At 49.3% G+C, this 20337-nt stretch overlaps 1 protein-coding gene across 2 annotated transcripts in view; it reads right to left on the minus strand.

Annotated features, from left to right (window-relative positions):
- LOC102378485 (ras GTPase-activating protein 4) overlaps positions 1-20025 on the minus strand; it is a 46623-nt gene extending 26598 nt beyond the window's left edge. The window contains exons 1-3 of one of the 2 annotated variants that reach the window (XM_006033225.2): positions 19832-20025; positions 1806-1862; positions 170-283 (exon numbers count right to left, since the gene is read on the minus strand). In XM_006033225.2, coding sequence (XP_006033287.1) covers positions 170-283; positions 1806-1862; positions 19832-19896 — 236 coding nt within the window. In that variant the 5' untranslated portion in view covers positions 19897-20025. The remainder of the gene's footprint in view (positions 1-169; positions 284-1805; positions 1863-19831) is intronic. The other variant, XM_006033226.2, reaches the window with a different exon arrangement.
- Between the last annotated feature and the right edge of the window lie 312 nt (positions 20026-20337).

A 20337-nucleotide genomic window follows, 5' to 3' on the forward strand; every position in this document is an offset into this window, starting at 1 on the left:
TACATGGGTGTGCTTCTGGGTGCTGCCTGCCACAAAATTAGCAGCAAGGTCTGGTGATCCCAGCCCAACCCTCTGCTCAAATCAGGAAGCATTCATTCTGGCACTGCAGACAGCAGCAGAGTGGCAAGGAGTAACCGGAGACTAGGACCCAAAGGAGTTGGTACCATACCTGAGTGCATCTTCATCCATCACGTAGAAAGACACATTGTGGAAGCTGGGCGGCAGGTGGACCTCATACTCCTCCCCCCAGAATGGGGACAGAGTCTTCCACACTGTGGCTGTCCTGTAGGGCAATGTCCTTTTATTTACAGAGATACTACAAGCACCTACTAACAGTGTAGAGTAATCTTTTAAACACCCCTCCCATCTCCCCTTGGATACAGATCTACCTGGGATCTTCCTTGACAGTCCTGCCCCCCAAGTCTCCAAATGCCACTGCAGGGCAGCGAGACACCATTTCCCCACAGTCAAAGCACTGGGTGAGATGTTGCACCAAGTCTCCTGACTACCCATGCTGATGAAAGCATCCATGACACTTCTCCACAGCAAGCATCCTGGCCAAACTCCCTTCTCCCTCTGCACCTTCATATGGGTGGGTGCACAGGGACCCTCAAGGGTCAAGATCAGTTTTCCATGGGTGATGACCAGGCTCCCCTTCTTCAGGGCTGGATGTGGTGGTGTGGGGCTGGGGTGAGGAGCCCAAAAGTTTTCTTTTTTGTGACCTGGGTTCACAGCACAGAAAAGTCTAAGATACGATGTATTCTCCCTCAGCACCTGAGGGCAAGTTGGGACAGGAAGGATCAGCTTTTCATCCTTACTAACCTAGGTCTGGAGACTCTCAGTGACCTAACGCCAAAAGGATCTGGGCTGCCTGTAAACTGTAGTTTTCTTAGGCCTGTCTGCCTACAGAGCTGGACAAGGGGTGTTTTAAACATGTGATAGGGAATGTGTTATAATCTCGATGCAGACAGGATATGTTAGCTAGGTGGGGTAAACTTTACATGGAGGATGGTGTAGAATTCAGCTCAATCAGCTAACTTGCGTACGCTGGCTACTGTCCACACTTGGCTTCTATCACACGTTAGCTCTCAACTTTTAAATGTTCATTTTTTCCACAAGTATAAACATCCTTCAGCATCAACTTGTTGAAAACTGGGAAACAGGACCTCAGCCCAGCTCCCTTCAAGGCCCAGAGGAGGGGGGCAGGGTGGGGAAATCAGTGTTTCTTGTAGAGGATATGACAGAAAACATGAGAGGGAAATAGGTTTTCTGGTAACTCCTTATTGTTTAGAGTCAAACCTGGGTTTGGGGGCGGGTGGTGTCTACTGCATTAGAGAGGAGTTGACAAGAGTTTTCCCCACTGTTCCAAAATAAACAGGCCATTAATAACACGTTAGGAGACAAAATTAAACAACCTTTCTGGCATTAAAACTGCTTCTCTTTAAATGGCTGGCGCCTGAAGTCCTAAAACCAGTAAAAACAAAACAAATAGAGAAGGCAAAGGGCCCGAGCTGTACAAAGCTCCATGGAGCAGAGAACTGCTCCGTTTGTGGTTTTCGAAGCTTGATAAGCACATGCCATGCAGGCTTTTGGAGGTGCGGGCGAATTAATGTTTGTTCCAGGCAGCATTTCATGGAAAAAGAGAGATATGGCACTAGGTCCTGAGTTGGTCTAAAACAGTCTAAGCTCCATTGCAATCAGCCAGGTTAGGCTGGTTTACCGAGCTGCAGGGCTAGACCATGGGGAGAAAGGGACTGAGAGCATGCGAGTGAAGATTAGAGACAGCAAGTGCCCAAGGTAGTTACCTGATGATGGCTTCATTGTCGATTTTCACAATGCAGTAAGGATCACTGCTGCCTGTACTGGAAGACAAAACAAACCCCACTTGGCATTAGCCTGGATTTTGCCACCTGTGGAACTTCTCACGACAGCCCCCATGAGACGGGAGACTCTGAACTTCCCTTTCTTGAGTCACGGGAGCCTTTCCCTCCTGCAGGGTCTTAGCAGCAGGATTCTGGAGACAATGCTGTGTAAGAGAGGCGGGGAGGCCAAGTGGACAGTACACAGGGCTGACACTCAGGAGATCCGGACTCCTTTCCTTACTCAGTCATTGCCCTGCATGGGGATCTTGGGCAAGTCATTCCCCATTTGTGCCTCAGCTTCCCCCACAGCTCTGCTTTGTGGAGCATTTTGAGATATACTGATAAAAAGCACAATACAAGAGTGATGTATTATTACTACCAGAGTTCCCATGCAAAGTGACAGGTGGCAGGATGACCTATCACTTGATATCAAGGGCAACTGTATGAAAAACCACAAGACAAGGCTGATATCTCACCCTCCCCCTTCCCCTTCCCCTCCCTCCACTATTATTCACAATAAAGTCACACACAAGAAGGACTAATCAGCCAGTGACCTTGGCATGAGATGAACAGCTTCTTCTATGAATTTGATACGGAACAGAGGGGAATGAGTTCTTTAAAATAAAGAGAATTACTAGCAGGCCACTGGAAACCACCCTCCTAGACAGACTATCACACTCCAGCACTTCTTAGTATCTTTAGTCCAAAGGCCTGAAAGACTTTCACAAACGTTAAGACCTTGTCCATACTAGAAGGGATTTGCTGAATAGCAGAGGCTATGGGCAACATGAAAACTGATTTTTGTCTGTATAACTACATCAGAACACTTTGGATAAAATGCTGGTACATTTGTTATTTGTCTTACTGTGCCCAGCCTCACAGGTACAAGCTGGCTCTGCTAGGCTTGACCATGGTTGAGGTCTCTGGGTGCAAGTGTACTGCAAATAATAATAAAGCAGTGAATTCCATCATTTGACCAAGATGGATCAAACATTTCCCCCAGACTCAGATCCAGCACTGAACACTGACACTACAACACCCACTGGGAAACAAAATGATTGAAGGAGTCTGGTCAACCAGGGGAGAAACTATGGTTTCTCCATCCCTTCAAGTCAAGAGCAGACACCCCTCTAGAAGCTAACCAAACACAACACAGAGATAAATGAATGGAAAGCTCGGGCCTGTGTTGCACAACTGGTCAGCCTAGATGAGCTAAAGGTCCCTTCTAGACAAAAAGTATCTACGGAAGTGTTTTTCACCCTACGGCATCTGGAGTGAAATGGCCTGCACCGAGCTAGGCTGGTAGCACATTCTGCCTTTAGTCACAGAGCGTGAAGGTAATAAATCTCAAATGCCAGCTCCCTTGTAAACACAGTGATGCCTGACTGGGAATCTCTCAAGCTATTTGGCTGCCAGCACAGATTTCCCTTCATCCACCAACACCCAGTATGAGGAACTCTCTCTCTAAGTGGTGCTGAATACCTCTAGCTTCCTCCATCAGGCTGGCTGTTTGTGACCCGTCAGCCTGAGGCAGAGTGATTAAGGGCTTCCGCAGACTGGAAGGGATGCAGCTGTTTCCTGAGCTGCCAAAACGGTCACAGACAGATCAAGCTCTCATGGACCAAACAGCAGGACCCTAACATTTATAGGAGGGGAGAGCTCCAAGGATACAACCCACTGGGTCCCACTCCAATGTTAGGGTGTGAGATACATTAAAGAACGGGAAGCATGTTGCAGCCAGGAGCTCCGTGAGGCACACCTCTGCAGCTCACCATCACTAGCCCAATCAGGTTTGCACATGGGGACAGTAGACTAAGCCAGACTAGTATATCCAGCTATTCTGGCAACATGGAGCTCATGAGCCTCCTGCTCCCACAGCCACAAACTCCCATCTTTCACTGGGGAGAATTTAACTGTTTGTTGGCTCCCCCTGAAGAGAGATCTTGGTCCCTGCCTCTTGCTGTTGCTCCAGAGGAAGCCCCACTGAACCAGCAACTTGCCACAGCTGGAGTTAGGTGAAGAAAACCTTTGACACGTTTCAAGATAAAGAGAGAGAACTGATCTTCCTGGCATGTGGAATCGGGATCTTCTATCGATGCTACAGCAGGGACCGCAAAGGCAAAAGGAGAATGGTGACCAGTGCAATCAACTCTAGCGGCAACCTGAAGTCACGTCATGTTACAGAGGCTGGGCAGTGCCCTCCGGTGCCTGCATCATCACTGAAGTTCCCAATGAACATGTCAACAAAGGGAAACATAGCCTGCCACGATGTCCAGTGTTATAGCTCCTCCTGCAGATGCCCATACAAGTGTCAGTCCATCAGCTGCAGGGCTTTATTTATAGAAGTAAGGTTTCCAGCCTTTTGAACTCATGATCTGCCCATTTTTCTTCCAGAGAGCCTGGTACTGGGGCCGATTGCTCCCAGGGGATCTCTTTATGTTACTGGTATGACGTACTCCCATTGCTGCTTCCCAAGCCTCCTATTTTTGTGGTCCGACTAGACTGGGACTGAATTCACTGGGAGCTGAGCTTTCTTAAGACACACAATGCTAAGTCCCAGGCCAGAGATGAAGTGTAGCAATAATGACCTGGCACTACCAGGGCACCACAGACTGAATCAGTGGGTCCTGGAGCATGTCTGATAGCATGCAACTTCTATAGCCATGATATCATGAGGGTCCTTGCTGCTCTTGTGCTGCTGATGTCCAACCAAAACCCAATCTGCCTTGCTCAACATGCTATTAGCATTCACTGAAGTAAGCTGCAGAGCAAACCTGGCAGCACACACAAGAAGGCTGCACAGCTCAGAGGAAGGGGTGTAGGAGGCTGACCTTTTCACCCGAGTCACTGACTAGTTGATGGCCCAGGTCAGCACTGGATGGAAGTCATTTCACCTGACAGCTGCATGGGCCATGGCATTAAACAGAGCTAGTAATCTCAGCTCTGAAAAAAAAAAAAAACAGGAAGTCCCCACCTGCAAAGGGTGGGGATTCTGTGCACAAATGCTCTAAGAAGTTATCTTGCAAGACTGAGTGAATGGTCTGGAGCCTGGGGAAAGCTAAGTCAGTTTAAGCATCCACCCTAACCTGTGTGGATGCTGCAGAATAGTTTTGTGCAAACCCTGCCCCATAGCAACAGAGTCAGAGGCAGGGATTCTTGGGGCTTTGGGTTAAGCAGAACTCAGCTCACCCTCCACCTTAGTTCAATGAGAGAAAGCCTTTACCCTGCCCAGCACAACTCAGATGCAAAACATGGCACTTCATACAAGTGTGGACACCAATTGCTGAAGCCAGGCAAATGCAGGGCTACTGCTTAGGGCAGAGACTTTTGTTCATCTCTCAAGCAGGTTGGGCAAGACTCCTTCTGCCCTTGGGCCTGAGACTCAAGGGGTAGGAGGATTTCCAAGTTACACGCTGCTAAAATAACACAAGCTGTGGCTCAGACAAAACCCCATGCCCCAGAAAGCAGCTTTGCCCCAGGTTAGGCTGACCAGCCATTTCAAGTTTCCAAGTCCTAACATTAGATCAGGGCTACATGGCCTGCATGTGGCCCAGCTGCAGTCATGGGGCAGAGTGCCACCAGCACCAACCTTCAAGAGGCACTGCAGGGCTGAGTGCCACAGCACCCCCTCTCATCTTGGACAGGAAACTACTCCAGCCCCCTCAGTCCACTGGCTGCCTCCCCATGGGGAGGGAAGCAGCTATAGACAATACAGTGGTAACCAATGCTAGTGCCAGGCTTAAAGTCATATCCTCACCAGCATCATCACCAGCAGAGCAACAGAGCAGTATCAGAAAGGCTGGTGATGACTCCGAAACTCATGCTAGGGCCTACTCAAAAAAGCTGAAATATAACATGCTGATGCTAACTGCATAGTGCAAGAGGATGTGAGTTCATGGCCAGGACATCTGAAAGGAAATAAGGTATCCCTTCCAGCTTATCTTACTATATTAATGATGATTTCAAGCAGGCTCCTAGTTGTCTGGTATGTAAACGTGTGAAATGTCTATCCTTGATTAATTAGCAGGGATCCTGGTTTTCTCTGATAAAAAAAAAACCAAAATAATCACAAATTCTGACAAAAAAATTGCAAATCCTCCAATAAACCCCCCAAAATCCATTATTAAAAGACCCCTGCAGCCCCCCTAGCCCTGCTGGGGCCCCTCACTCGCCTCCAAAGCCATCCCAACCCTGCTGGTGCCCCTCACTGCTCCCAAAACAGCCCCCGCCCTACTTTTGCCTCTTGCCCCCACCCACAGCCCCTGCCCCAGGGCTATGGGGCCAGGGACCCAAGTCTGCAGCTCCCTGCCCCCAACATCAGGCAACTGCAGCAGAAGCAGCATGGAGCCGGCTCCCCCACTGCTGCTGCCTGCCCGGGTGGGGGCAGAGCCAGCTCCTGGCTCCCCCCACGCCTCGCGGGGCCAGAGGGGCCCCCAGCCTCCTGCAAGCCCCATTCACCTCAGGCTCCAGGAGCAAAGAGTGAGGCTGAGCTGAGCAGAGCTGTGGCTGACTGAGAGCCTGCGGCCTTGCCCTTCTCTCCCCACTCCCCCTCCAGGCAGGGCTGGGGGTTCCCCACCCTGTTTGCAAGCAGCTCTTGCAGGCTGGGGCTCAACTAGCCTGCAGAACTATTTGCAAAACAGGGACTCCCCGGGTTTCTCTGCTAAAAAGAGAAATCTAAGTTCTCTCTGATAAAAAGCAGAAATCCGTGGTTTTCTCTGTTTTTCCATGGGAAACAGAAAACCAGGATCCCTGTTAATTAGTATGGTAAATATTTCTTGTACAATTAACTCATTATGTACAAAAAGAGTCAGTCATTCTCCATATGCGATAGATGTCTCCTCCTGATTTGCTTCTGTTTTGGCTAGTGATTCCCTTGATTTTCCAAGGACGCTCCCCAAAACCTTGCGTTTTTCCTGGCTGTTAATCAGTTTCTTGTTATGTTCCAAACCTAGTGGAAATGGATAACTTCTTGTCACTGAGAAAGGTAATTCATTCAAATTGGAACTTTCTGATGAGTAGTTTGACTAACAGGATTTTCTTGTCAAATACTGCTTGGGACTCTCTTGATTTGCACAGCTACAAGAATGCTTTGCAGATGCTGGACTAAGGTTATAAGAACTAAGTGAAAACAGCTAACAGCGCACGCTTCAAGAGTGAGAAATCTCTCTGACACCAACTGCTGCTGCACCCCAGCTATCTCAAGAACCTGGAGGAAACAGACCGTCTCTCTTGTCACCTGTTTGGTGAGAAATCATCACCTTATAGCTAATTACTGGACTTTGCTTTGGTTTAAACTCATTTGCCTTTCAATACTTGTAGTAAATAAAGCCTTTCTGTCACTCATCGAATGAGGCATCGTGTCAATCCCTAGACTAGTCCAGAATCCTAGGTTTTTATGGGCTTACACTGGGCAGAGCCAAGGAGGGAAAGAATGAGGGACCCAACAGAGGTGCTTGGATACCACGGGCATCATAAATCAGAGGGCAGAATCTTTGGCCTGGTGGCAAAGCTCACTGAGTTCAAGGTTGAGGAGCCCCATTGGCTTCATTGTGCTTTGAACCTAAAGGCAGCAGAGGGGCACCTTCACCTATGTGTGTGCGTGGCCACAGCCTCTCTCCTTGAGAAGAAATGTCAGAGTTAGGGGCCTGATTTGGAAGGGAAGGGGAAATGCCAGGATGGGGCAGCATCTTTTCACTGCAGCCATCCCAAGCAGGCCGGGCACAAAGCAGAGACAAGAGGGACACAACTGCTACTAACAGGCCAGTGGTAAATGCAGGCTCATGGGCATACTGGCCATTAGATGGAGATTTCCAGTCATAGGAAGAAATTAGGGGCAGGAGGGACCCAAACATGAAGCCAAGCAGAACTTTTTTTTTGGCTGAAAAACAGGAAGTCTAAATGATTTGCATTACAAGTGTCCACGGAGATGGTCACTGGGGGGGACGAGGAACCCTCCCTGTGGTAGGACAGGGGATGAGTGCGACCCACTCCCACAAAGAAAGCCCTGAAACCAGGGCACACTTACCAATTTCAGGCCGGGCAGCGTGGGACAAGCCACACCAAGAGCCGCCCACGAGGTTTGTGAGCCACGCTTACTTCCGGTTGGAGCTGGCTTGGGCGGCTGACATCATCGGAGAACGCCACCCGGTTGGAATAACAACCAGCACTGGCAGAGATGGAGAGAGAGTCAGCAAGGAAGGTGCTCCCCACGCCGAGTGCAGGCAGCGCTGGTGTTCAGCCGAAGAGCCGGCACCAGTGAAGGAAGAGAGGTCCGACAGGAGGGAAGATCTGGAGCAACATCGAGGGACGGCTCAAGCCCCAGTCACAGGGGTTGTGAGGGAGGAGGGGCTGCTAGCCTACTCCCTCAGGTTTTTTTTCTTGTTTTTCCTTTTCCCATTTTTGTTCTTTTGGGTTTTCTTCTTCTTTTGCTTTGGCTGGGGCACAGGCAGTGCTCCGGGAGACGGGAGTAGCCTCAGATGTCTGGCTGGCCGTGAAGAAACACTGGAAGGCCAGAGCAAGCCAACCGCCCTGGGAGCACAGGCAATGTGAAGAACTAGGACTGATACAACCAAAGGGCAAGCCACACGAAGACCAAATGACTCATCCCGGAGGCTGGCATATGGAAGGGGGGGCGGAGCTCCACAGATACCCGTCAGGAGGCGCGAACTACCTGGGAGAGTCCTCAGAAGGGGAACCCACCACTGAAGATTTGATCAAAGTCGTGGCAGGAGAGTTTCTGGGCTTTCCCCAGGGTGATCGAGGACCCCTCCAGAGGTCACAAGACCCCATGCAACGCCCAACACTGGGCACATGTGCTAAGGCGGCATGTGAGTGTATACTTGAAGTCAGGCTGGCACAACAAGCAAACCCTCCCAGGCCAAGGGAAATGTATTTTAGGAGGAAGAGCTATAAAAGGGGATGACAGATCGATTCCCCCGAAGAGAGAACCAAGCAAAATACTTGTAAGAGGGCTGCTGGCCATGAGCTGAACTGGCATCATTGCCTGGATGCTGTGCTAAACTCTCTGCACTTGAGGTACTCTCTCCACAGCACTGCTCCCCATACTAAACACCATGGCTGTCTGGAGGAAGAAATGGAGCTAGGCACCAAGGTGTTGGTATAACCTCCATTCAGCCTGATCATTGTTCCTTTCTAGTGGCGACTGGGCTCTCTCTCATATATACATGAGTCCCTTACAGCCTTGGATAACAAAAGGTGGGGAGACGGCGTGTCATCTCTAGGACTAATTTGGGTTTCAAAGCCAGAAGTCCCATGTTCATTCTGCACCCACACACACAACGAGCGATAGGCCCCACTGAAGTCCCTGCTGGAGAGGGGGACAGGGCACCACACTGAGTAGATGTGGGTTACAAATACCAGGGGCTTGGGACCTCAGGTCAGTTCCCTACTTTACTGCAGGCTTCTGGTGTGAACTTATGTGAGTCATTTAACTTCCCCATACTATAGTTCCCCCACCAGTAGAAGAGATGTACAGCTTTTGCATCTGATCTACTCCAGCAATTTGTATGTGCCGATCTTCTTCCCAAAGGTGGCTGAGAGACTGCCCTGGACCACGATTTGTTCAGTGTGTTTCTAGAAAGAAAATACAAGCCTAATAACGGGCACTTTTCAAAGCCATCTATAAACTCCCCTCAGATAAAAATGACTGACCTCATTTTTTTCTGAGAGCTGCTTTTTGTCCTTTTATGAGCACCATTCTGACTGCTCCTGCGTCACTTAGACTCTCTGTTATTTGACAACACATTTTCCAAAGCAATTTCGTTTTATGGGGAGCTGATCGTTCCTGTCTATGTGTTGTGCCGAGAGTAATTTCAGGTTGCTAAGAATATATTTCTCCCAGCATTTCAATAATGTTCATATCTATAACTGCATTCTGGACTGGCTTTAAATGAAATCAGTGGATCTGATCCTATTAAATACAGACAACTGCTGACAGCGCTTCCTGCCTTAGACAAACTGTTAAGTAGGTAAAGAAGACATCCATAGAAGGAGAAAAATTGGCCTGTAGAGTTCCTTTCTAAAAGCCATGAGAGATACCATGACTAGCTCCTTAGCTGGAATAAGTCCATGCAGTTTCATGTTAGTCTTTGACCTATGCCAAATTTACCTCCATTAAGTAGATGACCCTAGGACTGGAAAAGGCAGTTTGCACATCATTTTCAATTGCCCCAAGATCTGGACAGTACCTATGCTTTGCATGTCTGTCGCACCTTTCATCCAAGTTTCTCAAAGTGCTTCACATACAACACTCAGTCCTCAGCACACCTGTCAAGTATGTCAGTATTACCCATCCTTTCTGGGTAAGACTGAAACACAGGGGGGTTTCTTATAGCCCCAGTCACTAGAGCATCCAAGCCACACAGTGGGTAAGTGACTCATGTTTTACAGTACCTAGCACGGGTTGCAGGTGAAGCACTAGGGTTGTAATTGCCTACCAGTAGTGGCAGAGCCAAGAAGAACCCCCAGGAATCCCTTGCTCCCACCTACATGATAAATGTTTCTTCTCTACTCTTCATGGAGCCAGACAGCCTCAAGACTTGCTGCACATGTGGATTTACAGCAGCAACTCATATGCTAGGAGAGATCACAGATCCTCCACTCCTAACACAAAAGTGCTTCTGAGACTGTTAGTTTCTTCCCCACCTCCTCCTAGTAGCAGCCATTCTGCATGTCCCCATCACTGCCCCAAAGCCTCCAAAAAGGAGGACAGGGAGGATAGTCCAGCAGGAAAGGACAGATAGGACACCGCCAGACTACTCGAAGGACCTGGCTCCAGTTCCTCTCCGTGAACCAAGTATATCTCCATTGCAGAGCTAACCTGGATGATCAGTACCTGAGTTACCTTGGCCTATGTGAGCAACCACACTCAAGTCCCTACCCCCTCCCTACTACTGCAACCCCCAGCGTGTTTCTAGGACCATCCCATAAAGCTTTGTACTGCAGCAAGCAGAGCCCCTCTAGCTTTCTCTTTCTCCATAAACTGTGGGAAGATCCACCCGTCCTCGCGAACTGTGGGAAAGCACTGAGGACTATGCACTTGCCAATTCAGCTGACAGCCTCCCTGCAGAGGTGGTAGGCTACCAGACACAGCAAAAGCAAAGCCTGGGCTTTCCTCTATACTCCAGGCCTAGCTTGAAATAAAAGCACACAACACCCTTTTACCCGAGTCTGGTGGGAGCAAGAGCAGGTTTGGAATTAACTCTGTGGGAAAGATGCTCCTGATTCCCTATTAAGGGATGCAGGGAGATGGTGACAGCACAGCCATGCCTCCCAGCACTGCTGTGAGGACAGATGAAACAAAGAGACTGTAGGTTCTCCTACGCTTTGGTAATGGGGGGCTATTATTATTCCCTTAGGAGCATCATAGCTGAACAGGCATTTCATCTAAACAAAGGCGAGTAAACAAAGCAGGAGCCAGAAAGACCTGTTCGTGCAGGAGGTGCCTACTCCAACCTAGCTGGAAGCCCCTTCTATGCTTCCTCCCAGCAGGGTTTTAATATCCAGAGTTTATTAGCAGCCTTCACTGTTGGGAGGCAGCGACAGTTCTCTAATGAAATGCCCTGGATTGAGTTGCATCCATCACTTCCGGTACCCGAGTCTTCCTGTCCCTAGGGTACGTTAATCATTGGTGATGCTAAATGAAGCAGGACTTTTGATTCAGGCTGCAAAGCGAGCCTCTAAAAAGAAAGGGCAGTAGTTCATTGTGCATGTATGGCTTTTTGTCTTTCACTTTTAAGCCACTGGTATTTTCCCTGGCTGCCAGGAAAATGGTTGCCCAATAGGTCATAGAAGCAGTAGTAAAAAACAACAGAGAATGTTTGTTTTAATGAGGCAGCCAATTTCTAAAGCCTCCTGGCTTAATAGGAAAATAGCATTAAAAGTGAGTCTAAAAGGTGAGCTGCAAAGGGATATAAAATGGATGCTGTGCCCTCTTCCTGTGATGGCTACAGAAGTCCAAATGGGGACTTTCAATATACTTTTTTCCACGACAAGTTTTGTCTTCCCATTTTAGCTAGAGGACTCACTGAATGACTCAGAGATGGAGATGGAGAGTTCTTAGAGAAGCTGTTGGGTTCCTGACTAAGTATTATTTTTCCCCGTACAATAATTTCCAGGGTATTAAATAAGCCTTAAAGAGCTTTAAATGTCTGAATAAAAATAGCTTCCCTGCTCAAATAGGTTTAATTTGCTCTATATCCAAGATGTCACAAACCTCTTCGATTTCTATGAAAGCACAGAGGACTGGGACAACATTTTCAAAACCACCTCAATGACTTGCAAACGTAAGTTCAACTGATTATGAACAAGACTGAAGTGTCAAAAGCACTTTTGGAGAATGGGATTTTGTATTTTACCTTTTGAAAAATGTAAGACACACTTGTTTACATACTTTAGACAACCCAAGCTGGTTAGCACTTGCTATAATTCCCTAACAAAGACAAAGGTAAGCCGTAGGTTAACAGGGTTTACCACAACCTACTAGCACACATTCAAACTCAGCTAGTTGGGTAAATACCAGAATTAACATGTTGTAACATGTCTACACTAGGTATTGTAACATGCTTGGTGCCTTCCTAGAAAAGGTACCGTTAGTAAGACCTACATTTTTTAATGCAAGAATAAAAGAAAAAGAGAGAGATAGCTTTAATATGTATTATGAAGAAGCAAAATCATGGATCTTTTCTAAGCCATCTACAAGCTAAAAGGGCTAAGGCGTTATTGTATAAGCCTCTAACTGTACTGCTAATGTACTAATGCAATTTTTTTCATTAAAAATTTACCAGTGAAACCACAGAATCTGCCTGTTCATCTTCTCCTGAAAGATAAGTAGAAAAATCACAAAAAACCAATCCTCCCCCAGTGTTGCAAGACAAGTCCAGCAAGCAGGTATTTTAACTGGGATAGAAATAGAAACAGAAAAAGCTACAAGAATCCACCTCCCTCCCTCACACATCCCTTATACCTCTGTTCAGCCCACACAACACAGCTGCACACTTTCAATACCCCAGGTTTCATTTTCAAAGGGGGTCTAAGAGAGTTTGACACCGAGCTCCACCCTCGAAAATTCCAGATGTCTCAGGTCACATGCAGACAAACATAAAAAGATAGACTGGTACAGCCAGAGGGTGAGAGCATTTGAGAGTCCTGTGCCCGCTCTCTGAGGAAGCGTAAGGCGCAGACCTGAGGTCTGTACTCCAGCAATTGACTTCCCATCTCTGTCCCTGTGTTTCCCCATTTGGATGCTGACATCCATCTCCTAGAGAGATGAGGGGGGGCATTGGATGCAATCTTAGACAGAAGGTACACTAAGCACCGAGTGGCATGGTTGTATTGCAGCAGCAGCTTGGGTTACTCCAGCAAACAGAAATGAGCATCTTGCCTTTGCTCAGCTCACTGGCCAGGCTTCCAGATTGGTTTGTGCATTGGTATATGTCAAGAAGGAAAGCAACATTTTATTAAACTGTGAGAGGCAGGATGTCCCTGATCGGGCAGCTGTCCATGGAAACTGCCCAGCTTTTACTCCTGCTGTACAAGCTGTCTCTGTTGGGAGCCAGCAGGGCTATTCCATCTGACAGTATCATACAGACAAGCTTAGTCAATGAAGGTGAATCAACTGAGAGCTTTCATTCATGCTCCCTTCCCTGCTGGCACAGCAGCAAGCCTGGCAGAGATGCACAGCATCATGGCATCCCACAGAGCCACCAAAGTGGCAACAGGACCTCTTCACCTACTGACTGCTCTAGCTGAAGTCTCTGGCAAGGAGGTGCTATAACCACCCCAACCAATTCTTGCTGCTCAATGCTGTGCCATCCCAAGACTAGCTAGGAATTAGTTAGCTGCCCAAATGCCGCTCATATGTTCCATTTGGGATTTCCTGGCTGAGCTGAAGAACATGCTGAGCACGGCCTTTCGCTGATGAAGGATAGGAAAGACTTGGGGTCAAGACCTACTGCCTTAATGAGTGAATGATGATGCACTGGATTAGCACAGTGGCCCACTGTCTCTGACAGCTCTGATCCCAGGATCCAGCCTACAGTGAAAGTATGTCCTGGATCTTAGTGCCTCTTCATCCGCACAGCAGACATGAGAGACCACTGGCTAAAATTCACCCCTGGTGGAAATCCACCAACTTCAGTGGGGACAGCCAGGAACAAAGCAGCTCAGGGAGCCTCCACTTATGCAAAGCCAGGACAGACACAGCAGGGCCTTTGGTCATGAACCAAGGTATGCCATCACAGCAGTGCACAGGGCCAAAGACCTGGGGTTAATCCAAGGCCATTGCAATGAAGGGAAGGACTCACAGGTATTAAGTGGGCTTTGGGTCAGGGCTGGGGAAAGCAGGGGCTGTTGCCACTCAGGTCCACAGAGCTGCTTCTGGAACCTGTACTGAGATGGATCAGGCAACCTGGCACAGTGGAGTATGGAGAGTTGGAGGGAGATGGGGGGAGGAGAGAGGGGGATGACTCTCACAACACCTGCCTGCGCTATTTTTGGCTCCTACAAATCCCCAATTGTCCAAAACCACCAAATCCCTCACATTTATGTAGAACCCTTATCATCTGCATGCAAGCTTGAGAGGAGAACAGGTCCCCTTTCCCCAGGGCTGGAAGGAAGCACTGCCAGAACCACAGCATGAAAACAGCATCTGGTTTGTGAGCATCTAGGTGGGAAACACAATCCCTTTGAAACACAAAGGATTAATGGCAGGGCAGAGGCTCGCAACCAGTGGACAGGGTCATTCTTCCTGGAATGGTGGAAACAGATTCCACCCATCACAAGATCTTAGCACCTCAGTTTACATGCCAGCTACACCCCTAAGTGTCAAGTCCAGCTAGAACCAGAAGCAACATGGAAAATCATGGCTGAGGCACAGCTGACAAGCGTGAATGCATGCTTTTCCCTGGATAAGTAGGAGCAAGTCAGGGGCTCTATATCCCACTCCCTCAGCCCAGAAGCACTGGCTGTTCTGAATTTTGCCTAAAACCCTATTTTAGGCTGGACCCAGATTAGCACTGAGCACTGGCTAACATCCCTGAAGTCAACTGGAGCCATCTTCTCTCTTTGTAATGTGTGCGACAAACAGGCCCTGATCATCAATCTTGTACAAACCAGTATCTAAAGATTTGGGACCAGGTTGAAATGCAACACCATCACTAATGGAAGACACTCAGGGGTTTGGTCAGATTCTAGTGGAAGCTGACTCCACAGACACGCTGAGCCTCAGTATTAACTCACATCTATGTTACGCATGTGCAGACTCAGCTCAGCTAAAGTCCAGGGCAATAGCACAACAGAAGTAGGAAGAAAAATCAGGCTAACAAACAGTAGAACTTCACACTGTCCTGCATTACATTGGTGATTAGCTACAATAGTATAATCAAAGCTCTGCGATCAGTTGCTCTAGTGCAGTGATTCTCAACCTGGGTACCTGAGCCCCTTAAGGGTGACATGGCGTGCCACACAATAGGTGTTTGCACACTCTTTTAGGTGTGCAAACACCTATACATCATAATGTTTGGCACACTGGATTCCTATTTGAAATCTCTCTTTTATCTTGTGAATGATCTGTCATGGTCATTCTGAGTTCTTTGCAACAGAAAGAATTGTTCTTCTATTTTTTTCCAGTGCAACATATAGATGAAAGCTAAAAGCTGGCTGAGGTCAGACACAGAGAGTGGTAGCTGACAGAACTGAATCACCATGGCACATAGTGACCAGTGGTGTCCCCCAAGGCTCTGTTCCCCGGCTTGTACTCTTTAATGTCTTTATAAATTATCTGGACTCTGGTGTCAGAAGCGGACTGGTTAAGTTCGTAGATTGTAAGGCCCGAAGGGACCTTGGCAGATCATCAGGTCCAGCCCCCTGCACCAAGCAGGAAAGACAACTGGAGGTCAAGTGACCCCAGCAAGGTGACTGTCTAGTCTCCTTGCTGGGGTTCACTGGATGACACCAAACTATGAGGAAGAGTGTTCACGTTTGAGGATAGGGTGGTGATCCAGGCTGACCTCGATAGGCTCACAAGGTGGGTGGATGAAAACCTGATGGCATTCCACACAGAAAAATGCAAGGTGCTCCACCTCGGGGTGGGGGGGAAAAACCCCACATCACACTTATAGGCTTGGCAGTGCTGCACTTGCTAGCACCACGACTGAAAGAGACTTGGTGGGGGGTCATGATTGACCACAAAATGAACATGAACCACCTATGTGATGTCGCAGCTGGCAAAGCAAACAAAACTCTGGCTTGCATCAACCGATGCATCTCAAGCAAGACTCAGGAAGTCATCCTCCTGCTGCACTCAGCCTTGGTGAGGCCGCAGCTGGAGTACTGCATCCAATTCTGGGCTGCACAATTCAGAAAGGATGTGCTAGGGTCAAAGGATCTTGCTGGGATCCTTTGACCCTAGCTGAATTCCTGCCCCTGGGGCAGGGGGCTGGCCCAAATGATCTTCCAAGGTCCCTTCCAGCCCTAATGTCTATGAAATCTATTTTCCAAGGGGTGCCTTGAGTCTAACAAGGTTAAGAACCACTGCTATAGGCCAAGTAGGAAATGACTTCATTGATTCCCATGGATGTAAATCTAAGGATTTGGCTTCTGAGAGCCTGCAGCTCTTCTTGTTTATGCTGTTTCCCATCTGGAGTAAATCCCTTGAAGCCCATAGAGTCACACTGGGGTACAGTTAATAGAGGCAAAAGGAGAAATCAAGTTTTTGGTTTTTGCAATTTGAGGGCTTTTGCAACTTCAGCCCATTACCAGCTGGGATGGACAGGCCCATGACTGTTGAAGGTCAAAGTGAGATTAAAAGATCGAGGGGTAAGTGTAGCGCTCCTTTTTCTTCCATCTCCCACACATACCAGCACTGAGCTAGACCCCCTGAACTCTCCAGAGTAACAGCCCCTGACAGCAGCTCCAAAGCATTTAATAATATAAAAGACAAACACAAAAGGGGCCAGCAAAGCCAAGCCCGAGTTGGAACAGAGCCAAGGCAGGGCTCTCTCTGCGCTGCCTGGGGAGTGAAATTCATTCCTGGCAGCTGAGAAGGCAAACACATTAATATATTAAAGAAAAGCCTGCCGAAAACGTCAGGGTGGCCTGAATTGGATACCGCTGCCACGCCAGCAGCAGCTGGCAGTGTGCACAGTGACCACCGGCCTGACAGATCCGTTACCCCCAGGCTGGGGCTTGAGCACACAGCTGAGGTTCCCGGGTTGCTTACAGACAAAAGGTGCAAGGCCAGTCCTCAGCTAGAGCACAACTACATGGGCCATTGGCTTTGTACAGCAGTTCTGATTTACCCCGGGTGATGTGGCCTATAGAGTCACGATCTCTAAGGTGCAATCAGGGAAGCTGTTCCAGCTTCACCCCCACAGGCAAGGATTTGCCTAGAGTGCAGGTGTACCCACAGAGACCCAGAAATACACTGGGCAAGGCCCTATGCTGCTGCAAGTGGGCACAGCTTCGTTAGTGCAGCCATGCTACTTTACACACTGATTGTGGATCTGTATCAGTGTCAGAAAGCCATTCTTTAAGTTAAACCCAGTTGTTTCACATGGAGTAGCAGGAAGAAGGACTGGGATCTTTTCTTTAAATAGAGTCCAGACTGCTGTGGTAGCAGAAGGAAACCACTGCTGCAGCAGCACAAAGCTGTCAGGCTTTATCTGCTCCCCTCTGAATGAAGAGCTGCTGGACCAGATTCTAGTCTTGCGCTGCCATTACATTGGCAGCAGGTCTGTTGTGTTCAGCAAGGTGCCGCCTGCTGTAGCTTGCTGTAAGCAGACCCATCATCAAGTACGAGCCCTTCACAACACCCCCGAGACAGGACAGGGCTGTCACTTTGTCACAGATAGGAAACGGAGGTCCAGCGAGGCTACTTGAATTTCCCATGGTCCCCGCCCCTGCCTCCCTAACCACTGGGCCATCCTTCCTCAGAGTCAGGCTCAGGTATTGGAAGGGGGGCTTCTGGGATTGCTCCACCATCTCCTTCCACCCCATGCCCATGCTCTGCAGCTTCATCAGCTCAGGGAGGAATAGTGCTGCTATCCTGAGGCACGGAAGAACCAGGGCTCCAGTCCACCCTGTGGCACCCCAACATATGACTCCAGAGGGCCTGGGTGAGCAACAGCCATCACCCAAAGGCAGGTCAGACCATCAACCTCAAAATGATGCACATCTACTAGCAACATGGACTGGCTGCTTCTGGGCCCAGGCAGTTTTTATGTGAGGCACTAAGCTAGCCCATGGCTCCATAACTGTTCTTTCAGGCTCTGAAACACCTTTGTACTCTAAGGAGGCAACTGGCCCATCAAACCCATAGATTTGGCCAGATCTCAAATCCTTTTGCTCCACCGTCTAGTTGGTGACGCCCCCTCACCATCTAGAGGGGCAGAGATGTTGCACCGTCATTTAGCTGGGCTCTGCAAAATATAAATCTGACCAGAATTTGGCTGCAAAGTTAAAGAAAAAAAAAAGAAAGAAAAGAACCACCACTTCCACTGTAGGGCTGGTCCTAAGAGAACTGCACTGAACAGCACGTGAAAGGATCACTTGCCTTGTCTTGTTTTTACAAATGGGGAAGCTGAGGCACAAGAGGGGGAAGCAACTTGCTGAAGGTCACCTGGCAGGGGGGAGTGCGTGCTAGGGACAAAATACACTTCTCCTACTTCCTAGCTCTGTGCCCCAGTCACTTCACCTCTCTGCCTCCCTGGGAACTGCTCAGCCTACCCATTCCCTGTCATGATCAATGCAGGCTGGGGGCAGGTCATTTCTAAGATGTTCTTTCACTGTAACACACTCTGAGAGCCTGATCCTTCCCTCACCCATACCCATCAGGAGCAGGGTGTTGCCTTATAGACGTAAAGCAAGCATCCAAATCAAACCCGTAGAAATGCAAAAGTTCCATATCTTTCCTGGTTTATTTCTGTCCTTTTTCCATTACGATTGTTGGGGTTTTTTCTTTTTTTCTGGCAGCCTCCAAGTCGCAGTGCCCTGAAGGCTGACTCCTGAACACAAACAAGCCTCAGGAAAGCTGTCCCAGCCCAGCTGAGATGAAGCATTTAAAAGGGGAAGGTGTTTAACAAAAGTGCCCCTGGGGCAAGAAGCAACATCTTGCCTGTTTTGTTTACTGGCTGCTCTGCAACTGCCACCCACCCAGACCATCCGTCTGCAAAACATCTAGTCCTTGGGAGAGGAAATGGTCACTTGAGAAGGAAATCAAAATTGAGATGGGAAGCAAGAACAGCCTCTTTTGGATCTGTTATGATTTCTTTGGTTTTGGGCCAGCTACTTGAGCTACACCTCCTCCCTTGCGCTACACCTCCTCTGCAAAACTGAACCCGCATAAGGACTGGAAAGGTGCTGAAGGTGTATTGTTCCTACTTTCTAGAGCCACCGAACATGCCTGCATGGGAGGGGTGTGTCTGTGCACTGGGTGAGAGCCCGGAGCACGTACTTCCACTGGAAAAGCCTGCGCGTGAGACAGTAACACTAGGAGCCTAGCGCACGCCTATAGCCCCAAGACCACACCAGACAATGGGCAAGAAGGGAGGAGGTGTAGAGCCTGTCGGAGAATTGCGGTAGAGCAAGAACTAGGCGGGAGAGGATGGACTGGCTCCCAGAAGCTGCCTGCAATGGGGGGGTGTGTCTGGGCAGCAGTAACCCTTCCCACACGTGTTCCTAGGAGCTGGGGGGCAGCATGAGCGGGTGAAGGAGAGGGGCACTAGGTGAACCATGCTCAGGCACGCCTGCATCGGGGGGCTGGCATTTACTGTGCCCGTGTGGTGGGCTGCAAGAGCCCCTTTCCTTTGTCCAGCCTGAGCTCCAGCCTCGCTAATATGAAGCTACAAATACTAGTGGCAAGAAGCAGAGAGCCAGGCACCGCCGTGCAGAGGGGCGGACAGCTCAGACAAAGCCCCTTCCCCACCACCTCCAGGGACGGATCTGGTACTCACATGTCCTTAGCTGGCAAATTCTTCCCTTCAACTATCCGGATGAACAAAGAGCTCCTCTTGGCCATTGCACGGAGGGGCAGCAGCTCTCCGCTGTCAGACCCGAGCTGGTCCCGCCTGGGCGGCAGGTGGAGCAGGAGGAGGGAGGGATGCTGCAGCGGGGGAAGCCCGCGGAGCGAGGAGGGGCCGGGCGCTGCGGGGAGCTCCGCGACTCACTTCATTCACCATGTGTGGGAGCGGGGGGCCCGCCCCCGCCAATCAGAGAACTCAGAGAGCTGGAGGGGCGTGGCCAGGGTGTCCCCTCCAGCTGTGATTGGGTGCTGGCCGGAGCGAGCGCCCTGCTGGCGCGGAGACCCGGCACTCGCGCCCCGGAGCGCTGCAGGGTGGGGCGGATGCGCGTCTCACTTGCGCTAACAGACGTTACAAGCAACAGCAAACATCAAGCTCACCCTGCGCCCCCGGCACGTGCTGCCCTTCGCTAAACGAGACCCCTTCTTGCAACTCACAGT

This window comes from Alligator sinensis, unplaced genomic scaffold, assembly GCF_000455745.1.
Source record: "Alligator sinensis unplaced genomic scaffold, ASM45574v1 scaffold1420_1, whole genome shotgun sequence".
In the NCBI taxonomy this organism is placed as follows: Eukaryota; Metazoa; Chordata; order Crocodylia; family Alligatoridae; genus Alligator; species Alligator sinensis.